Source organism: Aspergillus eucalypticola (assembly GCF_003184535.1).
Source record: "Aspergillus eucalypticola CBS 122712 chromosome Unknown BO83scaffold_3, whole genome shotgun sequence".
NCBI classification, from domain to species: domain Eukaryota; kingdom Fungi; phylum Ascomycota; class Eurotiomycetes; order Eurotiales; family Aspergillaceae; genus Aspergillus; species Aspergillus eucalypticola.
Window position 1 is genome coordinate 855,632 of NW_020290277.1, and position 18,211 is coordinate 873,842.

General features: G+C 48.5%; 6 protein-coding genes across 6 annotated transcripts; 2 read left to right on the forward strand and 4 right to left on the reverse strand.

The window, feature by feature from the left end:
• Positions 1-297: 297 nt before the first annotated feature.
• On the reverse strand, positions 298-1,422 carry BO83DRAFT_375010 (alpha/beta hydrolase). The gene has a single exon (XM_025530351.1). The coding sequence runs from the start codon at positions 1,366-1,368 to the stop codon at positions 427-429; it is 942 nt and encodes a 313-aa protein (XP_025392222.1). The 5' UTR covers positions 1,369-1,422; the 3' UTR covers positions 298-426.
• A 933-nt stretch (positions 1,423-2,355) lies between these two features.
• BO83DRAFT_395659 (putative aldo-keto reductase) lies at positions 2,356-3,442 on the reverse strand (the record flags this gene model as incomplete). Its single annotated transcript, XM_025533089.1, has 4 exons — positions 2,356-2,695; positions 2,760-2,987; positions 3,024-3,213; positions 3,277-3,442. 4 exons carry the CDS (start codon positions 3,440-3,442, stop codon positions 2,356-2,358), a joined length of 924 nt encoding a protein of 307 aa, XP_025392223.1.
• A 336-nt stretch (positions 3,443-3,778) lies between these two features.
• On the forward strand, positions 3,779-5,022 carry BO83DRAFT_395660 (uncharacterized protein; the record flags this gene model as incomplete). Its single annotated transcript, XM_025533090.1, has 9 exons — positions 3,779-3,802; positions 4,135-4,192; positions 4,214-4,290; positions 4,336-4,450; positions 4,526-4,596; positions 4,633-4,637; positions 4,668-4,866; positions 4,897-4,985; positions 5,013-5,022. The coding sequence occupies 9 exons, from the start codon at positions 3,779-3,781 to the stop codon at positions 5,020-5,022; spliced, it is 648 nt and encodes a 215-aa protein (XP_025392224.1).
• Positions 5,023-8,613: 3,591 nt separating this feature from the next.
• BO83DRAFT_375011 (putative choline kinase) lies at positions 8,614-10,134 on the forward strand. Its single transcript, XM_025530352.1, has one exon. It carries the CDS (start codon positions 8,727-8,729, stop codon positions 9,873-9,875), a length of 1,149 nt encoding a protein of 382 aa, XP_025392225.1. The 5' UTR covers positions 8,614-8,726; the 3' UTR covers positions 9,876-10,134.
• Positions 10,135-10,181: 47 nt separating this feature from the next.
• On the reverse strand, positions 10,182-11,028 carry BO83DRAFT_414110 (uncharacterized protein). The gene is made up of 3 exons (XM_025534540.1): positions 10,801-11,028; positions 10,522-10,728; positions 10,182-10,428 (listed from the first exon to the last, which is right to left on the reverse strand). The coding sequence occupies exons 1-3, from the start codon at positions 10,969-10,971 to the stop codon at positions 10,303-10,305; spliced, it is 504 nt and encodes a 167-aa protein (XP_025392226.1). The 5' UTR covers positions 10,972-11,028; the 3' UTR covers positions 10,182-10,302.
• A 5,937-nt stretch (positions 11,029-16,965) lies between these two features.
• On the reverse strand, positions 16,966-18,107 carry BO83DRAFT_385163 (uncharacterized protein; the record flags this gene model as incomplete). Its single annotated transcript, XM_025532607.1, has 3 exons — positions 16,966-17,327; positions 17,377-17,455; positions 17,529-18,107. 3 exons carry the CDS (start codon positions 18,105-18,107, stop codon positions 16,966-16,968), a joined length of 1,020 nt encoding a protein of 339 aa, XP_025392227.1.
• Between the last annotated feature and the right edge of the window lie 104 nt (positions 18,108-18,211).

Here is an 18,211-nt window from a genome sequence, read left to right on the forward strand (position 1 = left end):
GGATGAGGCGCTCGATACAGGTAAAGATTCACTAAGACACGCCTTGCGCTTACTTGTACTCCTCAGTCACTGAGTTCTTTTTCCTTCTGGTCTTCAGATACTTCTCGTAAGCCGTTAAACTTCTGCGGCCCTTTTGCGGGCCCTTGTGGACATCTCGCACAAGCTGATTGACAGCGCTTGGCAGGGTAAGAAGGATGTATTGAAGATTTTACCGCTAAAACAAAAGGGTTAACCCGTACCTATGCATGGTAATATAGTGTGGTAATATGACAGGATGAATAGCAGAAGCGAAAGCATGTTCATTCAACCTAACTCAGTCGGTATAGATGAGTGATAATATTTGACCACAGCTCGTGGAGCTTTGTATTTTATTTGACAATATCGTAACCCAACAAAGCCTGCTAGAATGCCACTTCCCGGAGAGATCTACGCAGCCTCGCCAAGGTGTTTCTTCAAGAAGGGCAAAATTTGATCGAGCGCGAGCTTGGTAGCCTCAGGGTGGTCATAGAGCATGTAGTGTGAGGTTTCCGGCAGGATAACCAGATGTTTTTCCTTCGAGGCCGCCCTCGCATAAATATCTTGCGCATCCCGGTAAGCTCCGAACGCACCAACCTTATCACCAGCAATAACCATGAAAGGGCGTGTCATGATCTTTTCAGCAAATGCAAAGGCGTCCCAGGCGACTGCGGCGCTATTAAATGAAAACAAGCCGCTCACACAGCCATTAGATGCCTTGCCCCGATCAGTTTTATAGTATTCAAATGCCTCACGCATGTCAATGTCAGCCCTTTTGGCTTCTTCAATGCTCGCGAAAGGTAGGTAGTTGAGCACAAAGGGGTCCGCGCCTTGGGCTTCAGCCTTGCGCTGCTGGGCCATCTTCGCGAGAGCGCCAACCGGATCATATTGAGCGAAGGATTCGCGGGCGAGGCGCCCGAAGTTGGCAGGTGTGACGCCGACGGCGCACTTGAAACGGTAATCAGTCATGGCTGCATTAAGGGCGTAGCCGCCGCCTCCACAGATGCCGAGGACGCCGATGCGTTCGTCGTCGACATACGGAAGCGACTTTTGGATGTAGTCGACCACGTAGCGGAAGTCGGAGACGCGGAATTCCGGATTTTCAACAAACCGCGGCGTGCCACCTGAGGCGCCCTGGAATGAGGCGTCAAACGCCACAACGACAAAGCCGGCTTTGGCCATAGCTTTTCCGTAGACATTGCCCGAGGTCTGCTCCTTGCATGAGCCTATTGGGTGAGCGGAAACAACGGCCGGATACTTCAACTTGGGATCGAAATTTGGTGGGAAGTAGATGTCTGCGGCAATGTCCCAGGCAATGCCGGGGATGGCGACAGTCTTCATGGTTTCAGACATGTTTGCTAACGGGGGTATGTATAGTTTATAAACAGAGGTATGCACGAACAATGTGTTGTGGGTATTCATTTAGCAGTGTCTTGACCCCAATATATATGTAGCCCGAGTGACACTGCAACGTCATTATTCTCCGGTTAACTCCGAACTGCGGACAGTAGTTACCCACCCCGATGATTTTCGGGATTACGGGGCTGGAGCGGTGAACCCTGAGAATAGTAAGCTCAGAGCCCACCCAGGCCGTTGGCGAATTACAGTACAATCTGCACCACTTTGATTGACTCTCTGGCGCTTTTCCATTCCAAAGATGGTTGAGACCCCATACATGTACAATACATCGATCAGTGGAATGTACTATCAGGCAGGAAGGAACTGACAGAAAGCTAGCGCGGTGTTGGAAGGCCTCCACAGTTCGCACGTCCGAGTTCAGGATGGCATAATGCGCAAAGGGCTCCCAAGGGCTCCCCACCATATAGAGCGCTGAATACTTCGAAATGTGACGCATCAGCTCCGGTGCTATGGGCTGCGGTTTACCTATTCCCTTGACCGAGGACGCAACCGGCTGCGTGATCATCCAATTTTCGCCCTCGACTGTCACCACGACAAGTAGTCTGGAGACAAGCGAGTAAAATCGTGGAAAAGCTAGAGAGCTGTAGCAGAACCAATGTATACAGAAAGCTACCTTCTGCAAGTAGATATTGGAAGGATCCTGCAGCAATGACGGCCAATCGCCTAGTTGAAGAAGTGACAAGATCCTGTAATTGAATGTAAGGTCTAAAATCTACTCCGAGAGGAGTATCAGAATGTTCGGTATCAAATTCTTGAAGCGCAATTACTGTTTAGCCAAGGTGATCATCTGTACTAATGATAGCACACTTCTTCAATATTTCGTGGCTCCATAGCTTTGTACTACATCTTCAAGTATAGGTATAATGAATATGATCATGCTCAAATCAATAATATTAAGTATTATTACCCCTGCGACACAATCTAAGAGTTAAGCGGTGGCGTGTCTACGAACAGGGTGGACGAAAAAGCTTCCGGGTACCTGTCACCCTGGATATCGGCGTCATTCACAGCACGTCGAAACCTCGCATCATCAACCACGAACATTTGAACCGACAACGCCCCAAGGCTCTCTTTCAATCTCTCCATTTTAGTGGTTCCAGGAATTGGAAATACATCCGGCCCCTGGGCAAGCAACCAAGCGAGACTCAACTGGGAAGTGGTCACATTCTTGTCCTTAGCCAAAGCAGTAATTTTGTCCACCAATTTAAGGGTTTTCGGGAGATTCTCTTTTGTGAAGCGCGGAAGCATCGTACGAAAACCCCTTCGTCAAAGTCATTAGGCGAGCGGAGGAGCCACTCAGCAGTCCCCGACCTAGTGGTGAGTACGCCACCAAGGCGACGCCGAGCTCTCTGCAAGTCTCTAGTAATCGAATTTGCAGACTTTCCACGTCCAATGAGAAGGGGGTATACTCCACTTGTACAGCGGATATCGGGTGGATCTTATGCGCGCGCCGCAGAGACTCGGCACTGCAATCGCTCAGGCCAAGGTACCGAATCTTGCCCTGTTCCTTCAACTGTACCATAGCACGGATCGTCTCTTCAACGGGCATCGTGCTGTCAAGTCAATGGCAGTAGTAAAGATCGACGAACGACAGACCCAGCCTTTTCAAAGACCGCTCACACGCAGCGAGACAATACTCATACGATGAGTCGGCGCCGATGGTCCCATCTGGCTTTGCCCGAACTCCGAGTTTAGTCGCCAGAAACACACCATTGCGCTTGTCCTGGTTCGCCTTGAACCATTTACCAAGAAGGTCTTCGTTGTCTCCGTAGACATCCGCTAGAGGGACACAGTCAGCACCGACATAAGCGGCAGCAGGGGGCGTGAACGATTTGAGAGTACCTGTATCCCAGAATCGCTCTCCAAGCGCATAGGCCTGATCCAGGAGGTCAAGCCCTCTTTCATGTGCTAGCGGCACCCCGTAGTAAGAGCTGAGACCCATCAAGCCGAACCCGATACGGGTGACTTCTGGCCCGTCGCGGCCGAGAGGACTGGTTGGAAGGGACATTGCAGTGAGCAGAAGGCACAATTGAAGATGGATTCCCACGTGTGATATCAAGACAGGCTGGGATGAGGGAGAGTCAATAAATTAGAAACTCCCTAATGCCATCACTTAAGCTCGGCCAGATACGGACTTAGGCGTGTCAGCAAGTAAGCTTGTGTCGAGGTCATCAACCCATCAATCCGCTTCTAATGGTGGGGTCTAGGCCAATGCATACTTCACCTCTGTCACAATCTACCTCGGCCCCTCGGGATAGACTTCAATGTTGCTTATCCACGGAAAGTGAAGGAAGTAGGAAAGTCGCGCAGATGAAGGTGCCGGAAATTCTAGCATAGAATACCGATGTCCGAAGATTTTCGGGGTGGGGTATCCTTGGACATGCGTTCCACCCAGGCTCCACTGCAGTGTCTTGCCACACAAAGTTAGTGTACGGACAAAGCGGATTATGAACTCAGTCCTGCTAGATCTCCTGCTACCAAAGCTACTAACAACTCAGATTTAAGGTTACAAACACTACGTCATACAGTAGACGTATAGAACCTCAAGAGTTCATGACACCGTATAAATACTAAGAATGGATTGTTAATGACATACCACACACACTTTTCGATATCATATCTTTCATAATAATTTCTTAATACGCCGCCGTTCACAAGTCCTTCAAAGAACCTAGTAATACATGACTGACTGCCAGCCAGATTATCAAGAACCAAGACCTCAAGGACCAACGCAGTGATAAGGTTATATTAGTAACTGGTATATCTGCCGGCTTGGGAGCTGAAACTGTTAAAGCTCTTTTTAAAACTAGCACAATACTCTACCTCACAGCCCGAGATATCACTAAAGTAAAATCTGTACTAGACAGCCTCACTGAATCAAAGTAATTACACCTGCTCAAGCTTGATCTTAATTCATTAACTTCTATCCAGCAGTACAATACAGAGTTTATAAGTAAAAGCATCAAGCTAAACATCCTGATCAAGAATGCTGGAGCTATAGCTCATCCAAAAAAAAGTAACATCTGACACGTTCAAAACCTAATTTAGCACCAACCATCTCGCGAATTTCCTTTTATTTTACCTCCTGCAGCCTGTTATGGTCGCCTCAGCCACACCATCGTTCACTCCCGTGTTATCATCCTTAGCTCCAGCGCGCACATAGTTTCCAGTATCCACTTCAACAACATTAATCTCCAGGGCGAGTATCTGCCATAGGTCGCATACGGCCAGAGCAAGACAGCCAACATCTGGACAGCAAATGAGATTAATTGCTGCTTTGGTAGCAAGGAACTACACGCCTTTAGTATTCATCCCGGCGCTATTGCGACTGATTTGCTCAAGTATGTCCCAGATAATCAGAAGTCAAGCTGGGATGAGAACAAGTATCTTAAGCATTACTGGAAGAACACAGCCCAAGGGGCAGCCACAACAGTATGGGGTGCTCTTGCCAAAGAATTGGAGGGGAAGGGGGGTAAGTATCCGGATGACTGTCAGATCGCTGGACTACATGACCCTGCCAGATCAGGAGGGCAAGGACCTGGCTATGGGTCGTGGGCATACAATCCTCAAGGGGGAAGAAAGCTTTGATACAAGACATTAGAACTTTTGAGGTTAGATGACCTCTAAATAGATTTACTGTGATGGGGTATATATGTTATGTTGACCTCGGAAAGTGTGTTGAACTCGAAATATAGCCGAATGATGTTCTGACCTTTAGCTTGAGCGTGCCCATCGAGCCTCAAAAATGTACCACGTAAATGATAATACTGTAGAAATAATGGAAACGGACTTCAACGATCACATAAATCATGTCCGGGAAATGATATGCAATTTTCGAGACTACCACAGAGAGTTGCCTTGAGTGAAATCATATCCGTGTCTCATCTTTTGTTTCTCGCCACTTTTCTAGCACCATCCAGCAGATAGTATATCTCCGAACTAGCTACATTCGTCCACTACAGTACATAATATATGGGTAGGTACCCTACCAAGAAATTGATCGTAGATAGTAGACCATTAGACGACTTGATAATGGCTAGTCTACGACTGATCCAAAAAGGCAGTGGCAGTCAAAGTCTCTGCCATCGAGAACCCCCGTTGTCTGAGGTTGGACTCAAAATTCCAACGCAGTCTGCTATGACCAGAAGCGATATCTCTAGATAGGCCAGAGAAAATAAAATTGGCTCAGACACGTTGTTGTTGTTGTTGCTTAGTCCTTTAAAAACTCATTCAGCCTGCCAATATCAGACCGAAAGGCAACACGAGCCCTTATATCGATAGATGTTTTGAAAATAATCCACTTGAAAGCGAAAGCAGATGAGAGCGGGTATATCATGTGAAACTGCTCATGAGAAGACATACCTTCTGGAACGGTCGTATCATATCTTACTCGATCATACGAGTCTATCGCTTCTCGAGAACATACTCTCCCGCCTTTAGTGGCTTCAGCCCCATGTAGAGCATTCCAAGCCGTCAGCGCAGAGCAAGGCAGAGTTGCCGCCTCACTATAACTGAGATTGTCAGGCATATGCATCAGACCGCCGTTTTCGTTGAACACCCCGTGGCGCCGAAACGTGCCGGGGCTGTCCTTATTGCTGCCGGGACTGCCGCTCATTTGAGCGTAGGTAGGTGCAGCGCCGAAGGGGAAGTTCAGGTCGACACAACGATTACGCGGTGGGTGGGCTTGAAGCGCCTAACGTGAGAGCCTATTGCTACGACTTCGTCTGCGCCGTCGGATCCCGGGATCAGGCTGCCCGTGCCGTGGTCTGCTGGGGATCAGGGCAAGGTGCGGTGGGCGACTGCGGTTACAACGTATGTTAGTATGAGAGTTGTGTCGTGAAATGATGGAGAGGTTGCTTCCTAGAGATGTCGGGATAGTTCAGAGCCCATGCGTGCAGCTTCACCAGAACATGAGTTGGGCCAAGCTCGGGGAGCTCGAGCTCATCTTTCCACACTAGAGCCCCAGAGCCGTCGTCGGGAGCAGTGCCAACGAGGGTCCAGCCGCTGGTGGATGTAGGGATTTGGCTTTGAGATACAGGTGAGATGGTATTTTGTATAGAATTCTAATCTTCTGCTTCCATTAATTGAACAATGTAGGATTTGAAGGTTGTTGATTGCCATACAGGTTCACGTAGGTAACATCCTCATGCCAAGTCGGGGTCTCCAACCTCCAATTCTAAGCCGCAGTCTCCGACCCTGTCTACTTTTAACAGAAAGTGCTGTCAGAGCAGCTAGTCATAGAGTAAAGACAATTATATTCCAGGCAGTTACTTCATAAAGGGTACGATCGTAAGGCTTACCCTAGGATTGACTGGGCAGCGACCAGTTAATATTGAAACTATCCCTTTTGGTCATGGTGCACTCACTATGACGTCGTGTAGGCGGGTTCTTAGATCCCTTTTTCCAGCTCTGATGTATGTGTACTTTAAAAGCAGATAACATATTTGGATATACAGAGAGCTGCCAAGGTGTGTTGGTGGAAAGTGGGTCTAATAAGTGAATGTCCCATGTCGCCTTTCATGCTGGTTCCGAGACCATGGCGGGTTCAGCTCGTCGCCAGGACATGCCCCGGTACCTCTTTCTGAATTTCCTTCATCTTCCTATCACGATAGCTGAGCTTGCACTACGTCATAATGTTCTAGTGTTGGGTAAACCTTGCTTGGCATAGGTGTTAATGGCATACCACATACTCCGATAGCTGGGATTGTTCCCTATAAGGTAGGCGCAACCCCGGGGGCTATGTGAATTTGTGTGCACTTGTTTATCACCTAGGAGATACTGCGAGGGATATATTAGAAGACAACTTGGTGTTTACCATCAACTTTCTAAAGTCTAGTCTGTCATTCCAGCATCATAGTTTGAATGACCAGACATTAGATACGGGAACACATAGGCGGTAACCGCAACGATGGCAGTACAAATTATGAGGCAAAATAACTGCAATCATGATTCACACATATGACGCAGGTGATTCATTCCCACAGGAAAGAAAAGAATGAAGAAAGAAACCGAGAGTCGAACCCCCGCCTACGGTCCAAAAACTTAGCTTCCCGATGGGTCTATCTAAGGCGACGGTCCATCGCCATACCCAGGCCGCTGGACTATATCTCTGATTATATACTAGGTTTCATTGGAAAATAGCTTATTGCCGGTCTGCATTAAAATATTATGGCCGTAAATGTAGTGTATCGCTTGTCTCGAGGAAAATTTGATACTATCTTGAGCCCAGGCTCTCGGGATATTTTCCCCTGTTAATCGCGCGTCGTGTGTGGATGTAATAGTTGCAGTAGCCTTGAGCCCTTCAATCCTTATCTTACATTAATCGGAAAAGATAGCTATATGGGTGTAAATCGCCTATATGGGGATCTTGTGGGACGGTGGGAGGTTGCCTACGGCAGGAGAATACTACCAAGACGAGGTTATGTTGATTATGCAATGACGAAGTGAATGCGTTAGAGGCAGTGTCCCCTACATATGGGAATCAATTACATGCAGGGGCTGGTATTTACCTCTTAGATAGTGGCAACTCTCTTGCCATTCTTACATTGGGAGGGCTCGGTTGATCTTTTACGAGCATATACTATACTTCATCTTGCAATGAGCCTATACACTGGCCATCTTTATATATTCTTTTCCTCTCACCCAGAGGCTGACTGTTTCCGCGGCCGAACCGACCTAATAAATGCGGAGCTTGTTGAAAAATTTGACGAGAGCGATATTCTATAATACCAAACCTACATACAAGAATGGTCACTCAACCCTATATTTACTCGAGGCATCTTCACCCGTGCGCGCCAATCTCAGGTTGACTGACTGATTAGTTGATGATACTTAACCTATCATGAAAGAACAGCAATGACCTCCATGCGGAGTACAGTCTTCCCTGCAATGTCACGCTCTCAATAAGCCGCACTTGCAAGTCTTAAGGAGACCGAGCATCTCTTACTATCACAGTAGCACTTATGGTAGTTCTAATGATATATATATGCGTTACATATGTGAAATCGAGAAAATATATGATTATTTTCAAGCATAAGCAGGGCGACAATAAAAAGTAAAAACGGTTGTTGCCTAGGCAGACGGCTGCGCTGATGACTCACCAGGTACACAGCCTTATCTTCACTGCCATGTTCTCAGCCAATAATGGCATGACACAATGTCACCATGGCTGGACGATCAGAGAAAGTAGCAGATCGTCTTATCTAAGCTTCAGCCTCTTTAGAGAATACATATATCTTTCAGATCTTGCTACCATAATTCGATAACTACACTACTTCCCTCACCCCAACAAAATGGCATCGTGCACGACCATCCCAGTGACAATCCCAAAGAATAGCCACGATGGCCTATTACCAAAGACCACAGCTAAAACCATCATCAGCACATTTCTTCCCCGCGAATGGCCACATGTGGACCCAGACACCCTCACAGTGACACGCACCACCGGATACGCAAATACAAACTGTATAGTGGAGCGACCGAACACAACAGGCGATCTATCACACTCGGAGCCATTAAAGGTATTTCTTAAGATCCACGGTGAACTTGACGGGGAAATCGAAGTATTCGAGCATCTAGTTCCTACCAAGTACGAAGAAGCGCAGTTAAGCTACGAGTACGGCCAATCTGGCCATGGCGCAAAAGTGCTTGGCTTCTTCCAAAGTGAGAATGGAATCTTCGGCAGGGTTGATGAGTACTTGGAAGCAGGTACCTTGGTACCACAAGACGTTGAAAATCCCGAGATCCGAGCCGATGTTGCGAGAGCACTTGCTACATTCCATGCTATGGATACGACCTTGCTGAGAAGGAATCCAGTCCAAACGTACTATGATACTGTCACTAGGGAGCTTGACAAGTATCATGGGAAGGATAAGCTGAGGAGACTAGCTCATGAAGGGGGTGTCTGTTTGGACCACCTCGTGGATTATGACTTTGTGTCCAGACTGCGACGGGTTATAGATAAACTGGTTTCCATCGGAGCGAAGGAGGGCTGGTGCATCCACGACTTTCAATTTATGAACGTCTTGGTGAGAAACAATCCAGAAGTGGGAGAAAGTGAAGTGGTTCTTATCGACTTCGAATTCGTCTTTCGCAACTATCGGGCGTTCGATATCGGTGCACACTTTCTGCAAAAGATGTTCCAGTGGTTCAACGAAGATTGCCAGATTGCGGATTGTCGACCCTACTCAGAGGAGGAAAAGAGGCACTTTTGCGCAGAATATGCAAGTCAGTGGAACGAGAAAACAGGTGACTCGGATACAGGAGAGCAGGTTTTCGCGGAAGCCGAGCTCGGGTATATGTTGGCTATAACATTCGAAATTCACAATATGCTCTGCTTCATGGATCAGGATAATGACAAAGATCCGTTGAATCTTCTGTCGCTTGACAAGCTTTATAAAGAGTTCACCGACCAATATGCGAAGCTCGAGTTGGAACGTTGAACAGTGTATATTAGTGCGTGATACTGAGTTCCAAATTCGCGGCCGCTTTAGGCGTCAGCATTGAGCTATACAAGATGCTCATTCTCAATACGTCCTTGGGTGTGTTTGGTAGAGTGTTCTATTCCACGGCGTCATGCAAAGTGTCAACCGCAGAGCGTACGGCCCACATGGCCGATTGAAAGCAACCAGCCCACTCAAATCTGTATTACAAACCAAATACATATGGCAGTCTTACTACTTTCTCACTGACCATTGTTATGTATGCCTCGTTGTTCTAGGTAGGCCGAGTGTTGATCTAGGACAAGAATCCTCTTACACTAACAGTCATATGTAATACTAGATATCTCCAGCAGAGGAGACATGGCTTAATTGCCTAACTACTTCCCATTCACGCAAAAACCACGCATTATGCATGTTACTCCTGCAATCAAACAGCCAGATCATCCCTACTCCGCATCTCCTCAACCAATTCAGCAAAATCACCATCCCCCTGCTTCGCCAACTCCTCGAACTTCGGAGCATTAGCCTTGAGCCAACTAGCATCCTCCCCAGCCTGTAATTAACATCCGATCAGTCTAAACCCAGAAAACACAGTTTTCCACACGAAAACCAAGCTGTAGAGGATATAAGCAATAGTATCTCTTACCCGCGGCAACAGAAACCCGTTCTCCGTGCCCGTCGTAATTGCGCCCAAGACAAACACAGCATTCAGTTGTCTCTCCTTGGGAGACTCCCCGTTCTTATTGACAACTTTACCCCAAGCATCCGATACACGCTGGGAAAGGTCATCGAAATCGGCCGTTGTTCGTGTTCCACCCGCCCGAACATAGGCCATGATGCGGTTGATGGCACGCTGCGTTGACCGAAAGGTCCTAAGTTCATTTACCATTTCTCTTTTCGTAGAAGAAAACTGGTATTTACTCACCTCCTTGCCCGCCACATAATTGTGTTGTGTGCTGGCATCTATGAAGCGGACATTTACGAACAAGCTAGGTGTGGCAAACTTGCGGGTGTGGATGTGGGTGATGGCCTGGGCAAGGTCATCGCGCTGTGACTTGTCCAGGGGGATGCTGTGCTCAATTTCATACAATGGCATTTTTCTGAGACTGTTATTTGTACTCCCCTAGTAGACAATTTTTGTGATATGGGACAGTGCTGGCTGTGGAATTGTGATGATTGTAGTTGTGCTGATTTACAAAGGGTGGGCAGGGGACCTTAAGTAGAATGATTCCCCGCATGGCCCCTCACTTGGACAGGGCACTGCTTGTCTGCTTCTTTCGGCCGATTCGACGCAACTTTGTACAACGCGGGTTGGTAAGCACATAGTTTATAGGTTTTTGCCGGGTGTAATTACTAGAGTGGAGGTAGCTTGTAAAGGTCTCAGAAAGGACTGGAACTAGTAGTATCCCCTGTTACCAAGGTCCGTTACCGTGACTTGGCTGCGTAACTAGGATTGATACCTTCTGGACTGCTTCTGGAAAGGCACATCGTCAGAGCTGATGGTGCAGTGAATGCAAGTAATATGAATGAACCCCCATGTCGTCTGATAACTCACCATGGATGCGGGCCTTCACCCGCACATGGAAGAGCACGCTTCATTGTTCCTTTGGCTGCGAATCAACGTCGCTTCGGCTTATTACATCCATACTAATAGCAAGACCATTATAAACTCCAGTACCATTACCGTGGCTACCGACAAGTACCCTGGTGTATAGCACAGGCGCAATACCTATATAGACATGTAGAAAGTAAAATAACCATGAACTAAACGAAGACTTCATCAATCTGAATCCTCTGAGTCACTATCGTCCGTGTAAATAACCTGCGCATTGTGATCTCCCACGATCGCTTCCTTATCCCCCATGAGCATCTTTATGCCCTCCTCATTACCAACCCTCTCCGCAGCCTGTAAGGCCGTCCCAAACTCTCCGCCCTCAGCATCAACATCCGCATCCCATCCTAGGAGCACTCTCGCAACGCAGCGATGACATTCCAAACTGCAGGGTTGTTTGAACCTAGCCTGCCAGCAAGTTTTATTCCACTTCTGTGCCATTACCGCTATAAGTGGCGTACCATAACTCCCACCCCGAGCATTGATATCTGCACCTGCAGAAAGCAACAACTGCACTGTTTTCCAGGACCCAGAGACGGCTGCTGCATGTAACGCTGTTCCATGCTCTCCTCCCATGGGATGAACATCAGCACCATGCGAGATAAGAACGTCGGCTCCTTTGCTGTCCTTCTTCATGGCGGCAATGTACAATAGAGTTTCTCCCGTTTCGGGGGTCCCTAATGTTTGGGGATACCCCTTGCTGTAGCAGATACTCGATCATGGGTTTCGAGCTGAACGGGAAACAGTATTTGATAAGGCGAGAGCATACATCTATTCGCTCGGATGGATTGTCAAATTGCGAGTCAAGAATTAGTCGAGCACAGGCGACATTGTTGCGTCTGATGGCGGCTTTTAACGCCGCTTCAACGGTTGAAGAATTGTGTGTCGCGTACTGAAGCAAAACAGAGACGATCTCGGCATATTCCTCTCTCGACGCAATGACTAAGGGCTCTCCATCGTCATCTCCATCACCGCTTCTGCCGAAGGATATTGGGGTCTTGAGCTTCATCAGTGCCTCGACAGGGAATACGTTGTTCCGTACTTCTTTGATCGCAGCAACAACAGCGGATTTAATATCCTCGAATGAAGGGTCATACTTGTCAGCCATATAATTGATCTTATCAAGGTCGCCGGTCCCCGATGCCCAAATCAGGAACTGCGGATACAATTCAGGGTCGTTCAGCGCCTCATATTGATGGTGGTCCAATGCCTTCCAAACATCAAGGCTCCCCCTTCGTACAACGTCGGGGGCGATTTCTTTAATCTTGTTTGGTAGATCGTTTGAGTCTGCCCCTGCACAAAGCAAGATCCGGACTAGTTCAATCCAACTTGGTGGGTTGGAACTCCACCAGGTATAATGATAATATTTAACCTTTTCAATGGCAATGTCAAGACAGAGATTGCCATGTTCGTCACGGGAGTCCTTGTCAGCCCCATGCTGAAGTAAAGCTTCGACAACGGCCCACCTGCCCTGCTTTGTAGCTACCAATATTGCATCTGGCCAATGTTCCAGACTACAATGCTCCAGTACCTGTGTCACAACCGCAGCGTATCCTTCTGCACAAGCATACTTGAACACACCGTCAAGTTGTTCAGCTCTGAATCCTGCATGAATTGCTTCTTGAACCAACATTGTTGAAGTGGACTCCTTCTTACGGGCAAGGCTCGTCTCCACGGCAGATGTGAATGTGTCACGAGACACATACCCCCACGGGTCGCATAGGAATAGTCGCCTCGCAATCGACTCATGACCCCAAAAGCATGCCGCGAACAAAGGGGTGCAATATAGTCTGCTGAATTCGCATTCATCAGATGGGCCCGATCCCTTCCCTCGCAGCTTTCCTTTGGCATGAACAGTTGCTCCATTGCGGAGAAGAATTGCGACGGCAGACTCTTGTCCACGAAAGGAGGCGAGATGCAATGGTATTGCAATGACGTCGTCGCCACGCTCAACCTTGCCGCCTGATTTTGAGTCTCCGACTCTTTCACCGGACGACAGAATGGAATTGCCATCAACTTTAGCTCCTTGTTGGAGCAGAAAGTTCATCATGTACCCGTCCCCTTTTTCTGCAGCCAGACAAAGCGCCGTTTGAGAATTGCCATCGGCTTCGTCCACTCTTATACCGTTGTGAACTAGCAGCTTCACTATGTCAAGATGTCCGGCCAACGATGCCGCTTGCAGAGCGTTGCCTAGATTCCGTCCAGGCGACCTTACATTGGCTCCGCTGTCAAGTAACAACTTCACAATGTCAATGTGGCCTGCATTGGAAGCTACCTGGAGTGCATTTCCGTTTTCACCTCCACGATCTTCAATATTCGCTCCGCGCTCCAGTAAAAACCTGACCGTCTCAATATGCCCTCGCTCGGAAAAGACCTGTAAGCAGGATCCAAACATGGCCCAATGCCTATCTATTCTTGCACCCGGGGACAAGAGCACATCTGCAATATCGAGGTGACCCCCTTCCAAAGCCGCCTGCAATGGAGTTCCAAGTGTCTGTCGTACCGCATTAATATCGGCTCCACGATCCAAAAGACACTCCACCACAGCGAGATGTCCCCAAAACGCCGCAATCTGTAGTGCGGTGTACGCACACCCTTTATAATAATCATTGTCTCGATCATCCGCGTCACGAGCGTCGATAGTTGCCCCTCTAGCTAGAAGCAGTTCGACTAATTTGACGTCGCCTCGTCTAGCAGCGACCTCTAATGGACCTAGATCCGTAGGAATGTCCAGCTCCCCACACCTTTTTCTTGTGCCCGGTAACGCAATTCTCTCCGTCCAGTCGTCCAAGGCGCATAGATATGCCCTACCACGTCGTCCTGGGTTGAGCCTAGCACCAGCTACGAGAAGGATCTCGACAATCCTTTCATGGCCACCGTATACGGCAGCTTGCAGTGCGTCTCGATAACGGCCGTTGTGATTCAGTGAAGCACCATGATCAATCAAAAGCCGAACGGCCTGCTCATGACCATTGAAGCAGGCAGCTTGTAGTGCATTGCTGAAGTGCCCTCCACAACCATCTACAGATGCATTGTGGGACAGAAGCATAAGCATCATGTCGAGGTTCCCAGAAGAGGCGGCAGCTTGAAGTGGGTCGCCTAAGTCTTCACCTCTGAGATTGGGGTCAACTCCTCTATCAACGAAGTATCTGGCAATGTCAAGCTGATTAGCTATCGTGGCCGCCCGCAACGGGAAGCCAAAACGTCCGCGAGCGTTAAGGTCTGCTCCGGCATCGACAACCAACTGCACGAGGGGAAGTTTACGACCAGCGATGGCGGCAGCGAGGGCATTTACGAAGTAGCCTTTTTCTTCATTGACATCAGTGCAGCTCTGTAGCAACCGCTTTGCTTGCCTTGCTTTGCCACCGAAGAGGGCAACCTGGAGAGGGTCAGGGCAAATATCAGGGGTGAAGCTGCCAGCCTTGCCGGCTAAAAGTCGCTCCACTATCTCAGTAGATCCTTTGAAGCTGGCGGTCTCTAGCGCATCAGTGAACTGGCTTTGTGTGGCAAGATGGGGACCACTGTCAATCAGGATCTCGGCAATATCATCATGGCCACTTGCTAGAGCTGCTTGGAGTGGACTTGAGTACTCCCCTTGCTCAGTCGGAGGGGCAGTGACACCGCGGTCAAGCAGGATTTTGACAATGTCTTTATGGCCACTAAATGACGCTGCTTGGAGTGGACTTCCATATTGATGCCCGGGTCCGTTGACATCAGCGCCCAGTTGAAGTAGTTTCCGGACTACTTCAGTGTAGCCCCAGCGAGCAGCCAAATACACGCCTGCAGTTCCATGTCTATTGGTCTGGTTCACATCGATTATTTCGATGACCTCTGGACATTCTAGAGCTTCGGAAAGGCCAAAACAGCAAACTGTGAACAGGGTTGACGGTGGCGAAGCCAAGCACGCTTCGAGCTTCCTCTCAAGCGCGCTACTCCATTTATAACCCCGCTCGACTGGACGTTCATCGAGACATTCAATCCAGTCTTCGAAGTGCTCTTCTTCAGTGAGAAATTCGAGGATGAGATTCTGAATCGCAACTCTTTGTGATGATCCGCTGAGCTGCTCCACGTGGGCGGGCCAGTACTGGGTTGCATATTCTAAAAGGCCGTCCTCACTGAAGTCGCCCCAAAGGTAAGTTCCTAAGCACCTCTGGGCTATTGTTGAGTCAGCTTCAAGGATAGAGTTATCGGACAATGATTCGAGGAACCTGTGTATGAGCTGTCAGCACGATATCTGTTCCACTCGTTTAGTCCAAAATCTTACTCTCGGACCGTGATATGGGCAAAGCGGAATGTGTCTGCCGCATGGTCGATGACAATAAGATTGCAGCAGTAATCTATGATAGATCCCGCTGACACTGATGTAGAGCCCATAGGGGACTTGCTGACAGCCGCAAGGAATTCAGAGACTGAAAGCTTTCGTTTTGCGCATAACAGCCACCGAAGGCTTTGCAGTGCGACCGTCCTCGGACTTTTACCTAAGCCTTGGATCCGTTCGTAGATGACTTTGTAAGATTCATTCAACGTTGGGGGGAAAGATGTTATTGCTTGACGGATACTCTCAACATCTTTGATTCGATCAGTGTCACTGATACTTTCGAGCTGGAGCCTCACCCAGAGAAACCTGACACGATTAGCATCAAAGCCCTGTGACGACGATGGGAATCGGGCTCCTCTCACATTCCTTGTGCACCTGCCACGAGCTTGTCTATAATCTCTTCCTCGAGCCGCTGCAACAACAGTATAGGCTCTTAGTGCATTTTCGACCATTTGTTCATAAAGGAGTGGACTTCGGCCCGAATAAATTGGCTTATATCTTCTTCAGTAACGGTAGGTGTGATCTCAAAGATCTCTCCTCCCTCAAAATGAGCTGCTATGTCCGTTTCATGGCGACTAGACACAAATATTTTAACAATATCTCGACACTGTCGTCGAATTTCTTTGAGAGCTTCTATAATAATGCCACGTTGCTGAGAGCTGCACTCATCCAGTGCATCTATGACAATAGTAAGCGGCGTTCCTCGGCCAATCTCGCATATCAGCTCAACGCATTCTTCGACTGTTAGTGGTGCTGGCTTTTCTCCAGTGTGGCTTGCTTCTGCTCGTCGTACTTTATAGGCTTCGACTGATGGGAGCCTTATTGTCCTTTCGCCTTCGATCAGCGAGATCTGTTTGAGCAAGGATCGAAGTATTTCGCGTGCGTCGCTGCGTTCCGGCTCTGCGGGGCTTCGCGAACAGAAGAAATGAGCAATCGGTGCTGGTTTGGATATACCACTGCTCTGCCGGTGTAGATATTTGACTACAAAGGCGCTGAGACCATAAGACATCAGTAGGCATAATTATTCTCACTGCATTGGAAGCTTACGTCAACATGGTTTTCCCACAACCCGCTTTACTCTAGGTCAGCTGATGACTGTAAATATACAATTTATGTTTGGGTGGGACTTACGGATTCCATGAAGCCAGAAAGATTCAGAACTACTCGAATCCTTCCAATTCACGAAGCATGGCTGCTTTAAAAGCCACTCCCCGGAACCCGGGAGAACAGATGCCAATGTTTCCCTGTAGTGTTGTTGTACGGAGACAGTAGAAAGCCACTGTAGGAGCTCGCTCCTCTCGTTTTCTGCTTGGCGTCAGTTCCGGTAAATCATATGGTTTCGTAGCCATGGTACCTTTGAGCGCAATATGCAGATCGGACATCTCATCCGCAAACCTAACTATAGGTTTATCGAGATCAGTCAGTGCTTCATCCAGTCGTGTCTGCATATTGTCGACACCGTTTGCGACAGAGGTCACAGCAAAGAGCATTGTCGAAATGCTATGATCGATCTTTTGGATCCCTGAAGAATAGTTAGCAGGTTGATGCGAGGTCATCTTGTAAGAACTCACGTTCGCTGTCAACTAGACCCTTCATAACTAGTACCTTCTGCTCCGCAGCCTCCATTTCTTTGACCGATTCTTGGAGTGACTGCCGAGAAGTCAGGTTCAACACACGTTCTATAATTGCATTGTCAACAGACAAGACCTGGGCTCTACCTCACGGAATGATTACACCCACTCATGCGAGACCCATCATAATGTTTCTTAGCCTTGCAAAGGAATCCCAGGACCGCCGAATACAGCTTCACCAGCTCCTCTTCTAACCCCATTTTCGCACCAGTCGTTCCACTACTATGCCGGATGACCAGGGCCTCAATAATCCCGCATCGGGCTATCAGTCGGGTTGCTTTTTCGAGGCCCTCGACGATGGCGCCAAAGGTCTCGAATGCCGTGAATGTCAACTGCAGCAGGAAGCACACACCCGCCCATGGCAGTGCAGCGTGGACAGGATCAAGTTGGACAGCCGCGTCCACCACCTGCATAAATTTCTTGACGTGGGCAGCAATTTTAGCGCATACATCGCGAATGACGAGCTCTCTGCCCCCGATGCTGATAGTGGTCCATTTGTCTCTTTTACACCGGTCGCGTTGGGTTTCGAGAGCTGCCAGTATTTCGGTCAAGATTTGCTTGGTAGCCGGTGATGATGTATTGGGGATCTTTAGAACCCGCCGGTCCTTCTCCGAGAGAGAGGATAACGCGATGGCCCAGAGCGAGGGCGTTGGGTTTACAGAGATGGTCATTGCGAGACTCGTTCTCTCGAGCGCTCACCATCAAATTTCAGCTCACTGCGTCACAACCGCAATGCAATGAGAAGGAGTGTCCTGTTAGTTTTGCTGACAAACAG

Coding starts and splice junctions, on each gene's coding strand:
- BO83DRAFT_375010 (XM_025530351.1), bottom strand. CDS start 1,368: ATGTCTGAAACCATGAAGACTGTCGCCATCCCCGGCATTGCCTGGGAC.
- BO83DRAFT_375011 (XM_025530352.1), top strand. CDS start 8,727: ATGGCATCGTGCACGACCATCCCAGTGACAATCCCAAAGAATAGCCAC.
- BO83DRAFT_414110 (XM_025534540.1), bottom strand. CDS start 10,971: ATGCCATTGTATGAAATTGAGCACAGCATCCCCCTGGACAAGTCACAG. Junction 10,729..10,800: donor ATTATGTGGCGGGCAAGGAG/GTGAGTAAATAC, acceptor CGGTCAACGCAG/CGTGCCATCAACCGCATCAT. Junction 10,429..10,521: donor ACGGGTTTCTGTTGCCGCGG/GTAAGAGATACT, acceptor TGTTAATTACAG/GCTGGGGAGGATGCTAGTTG.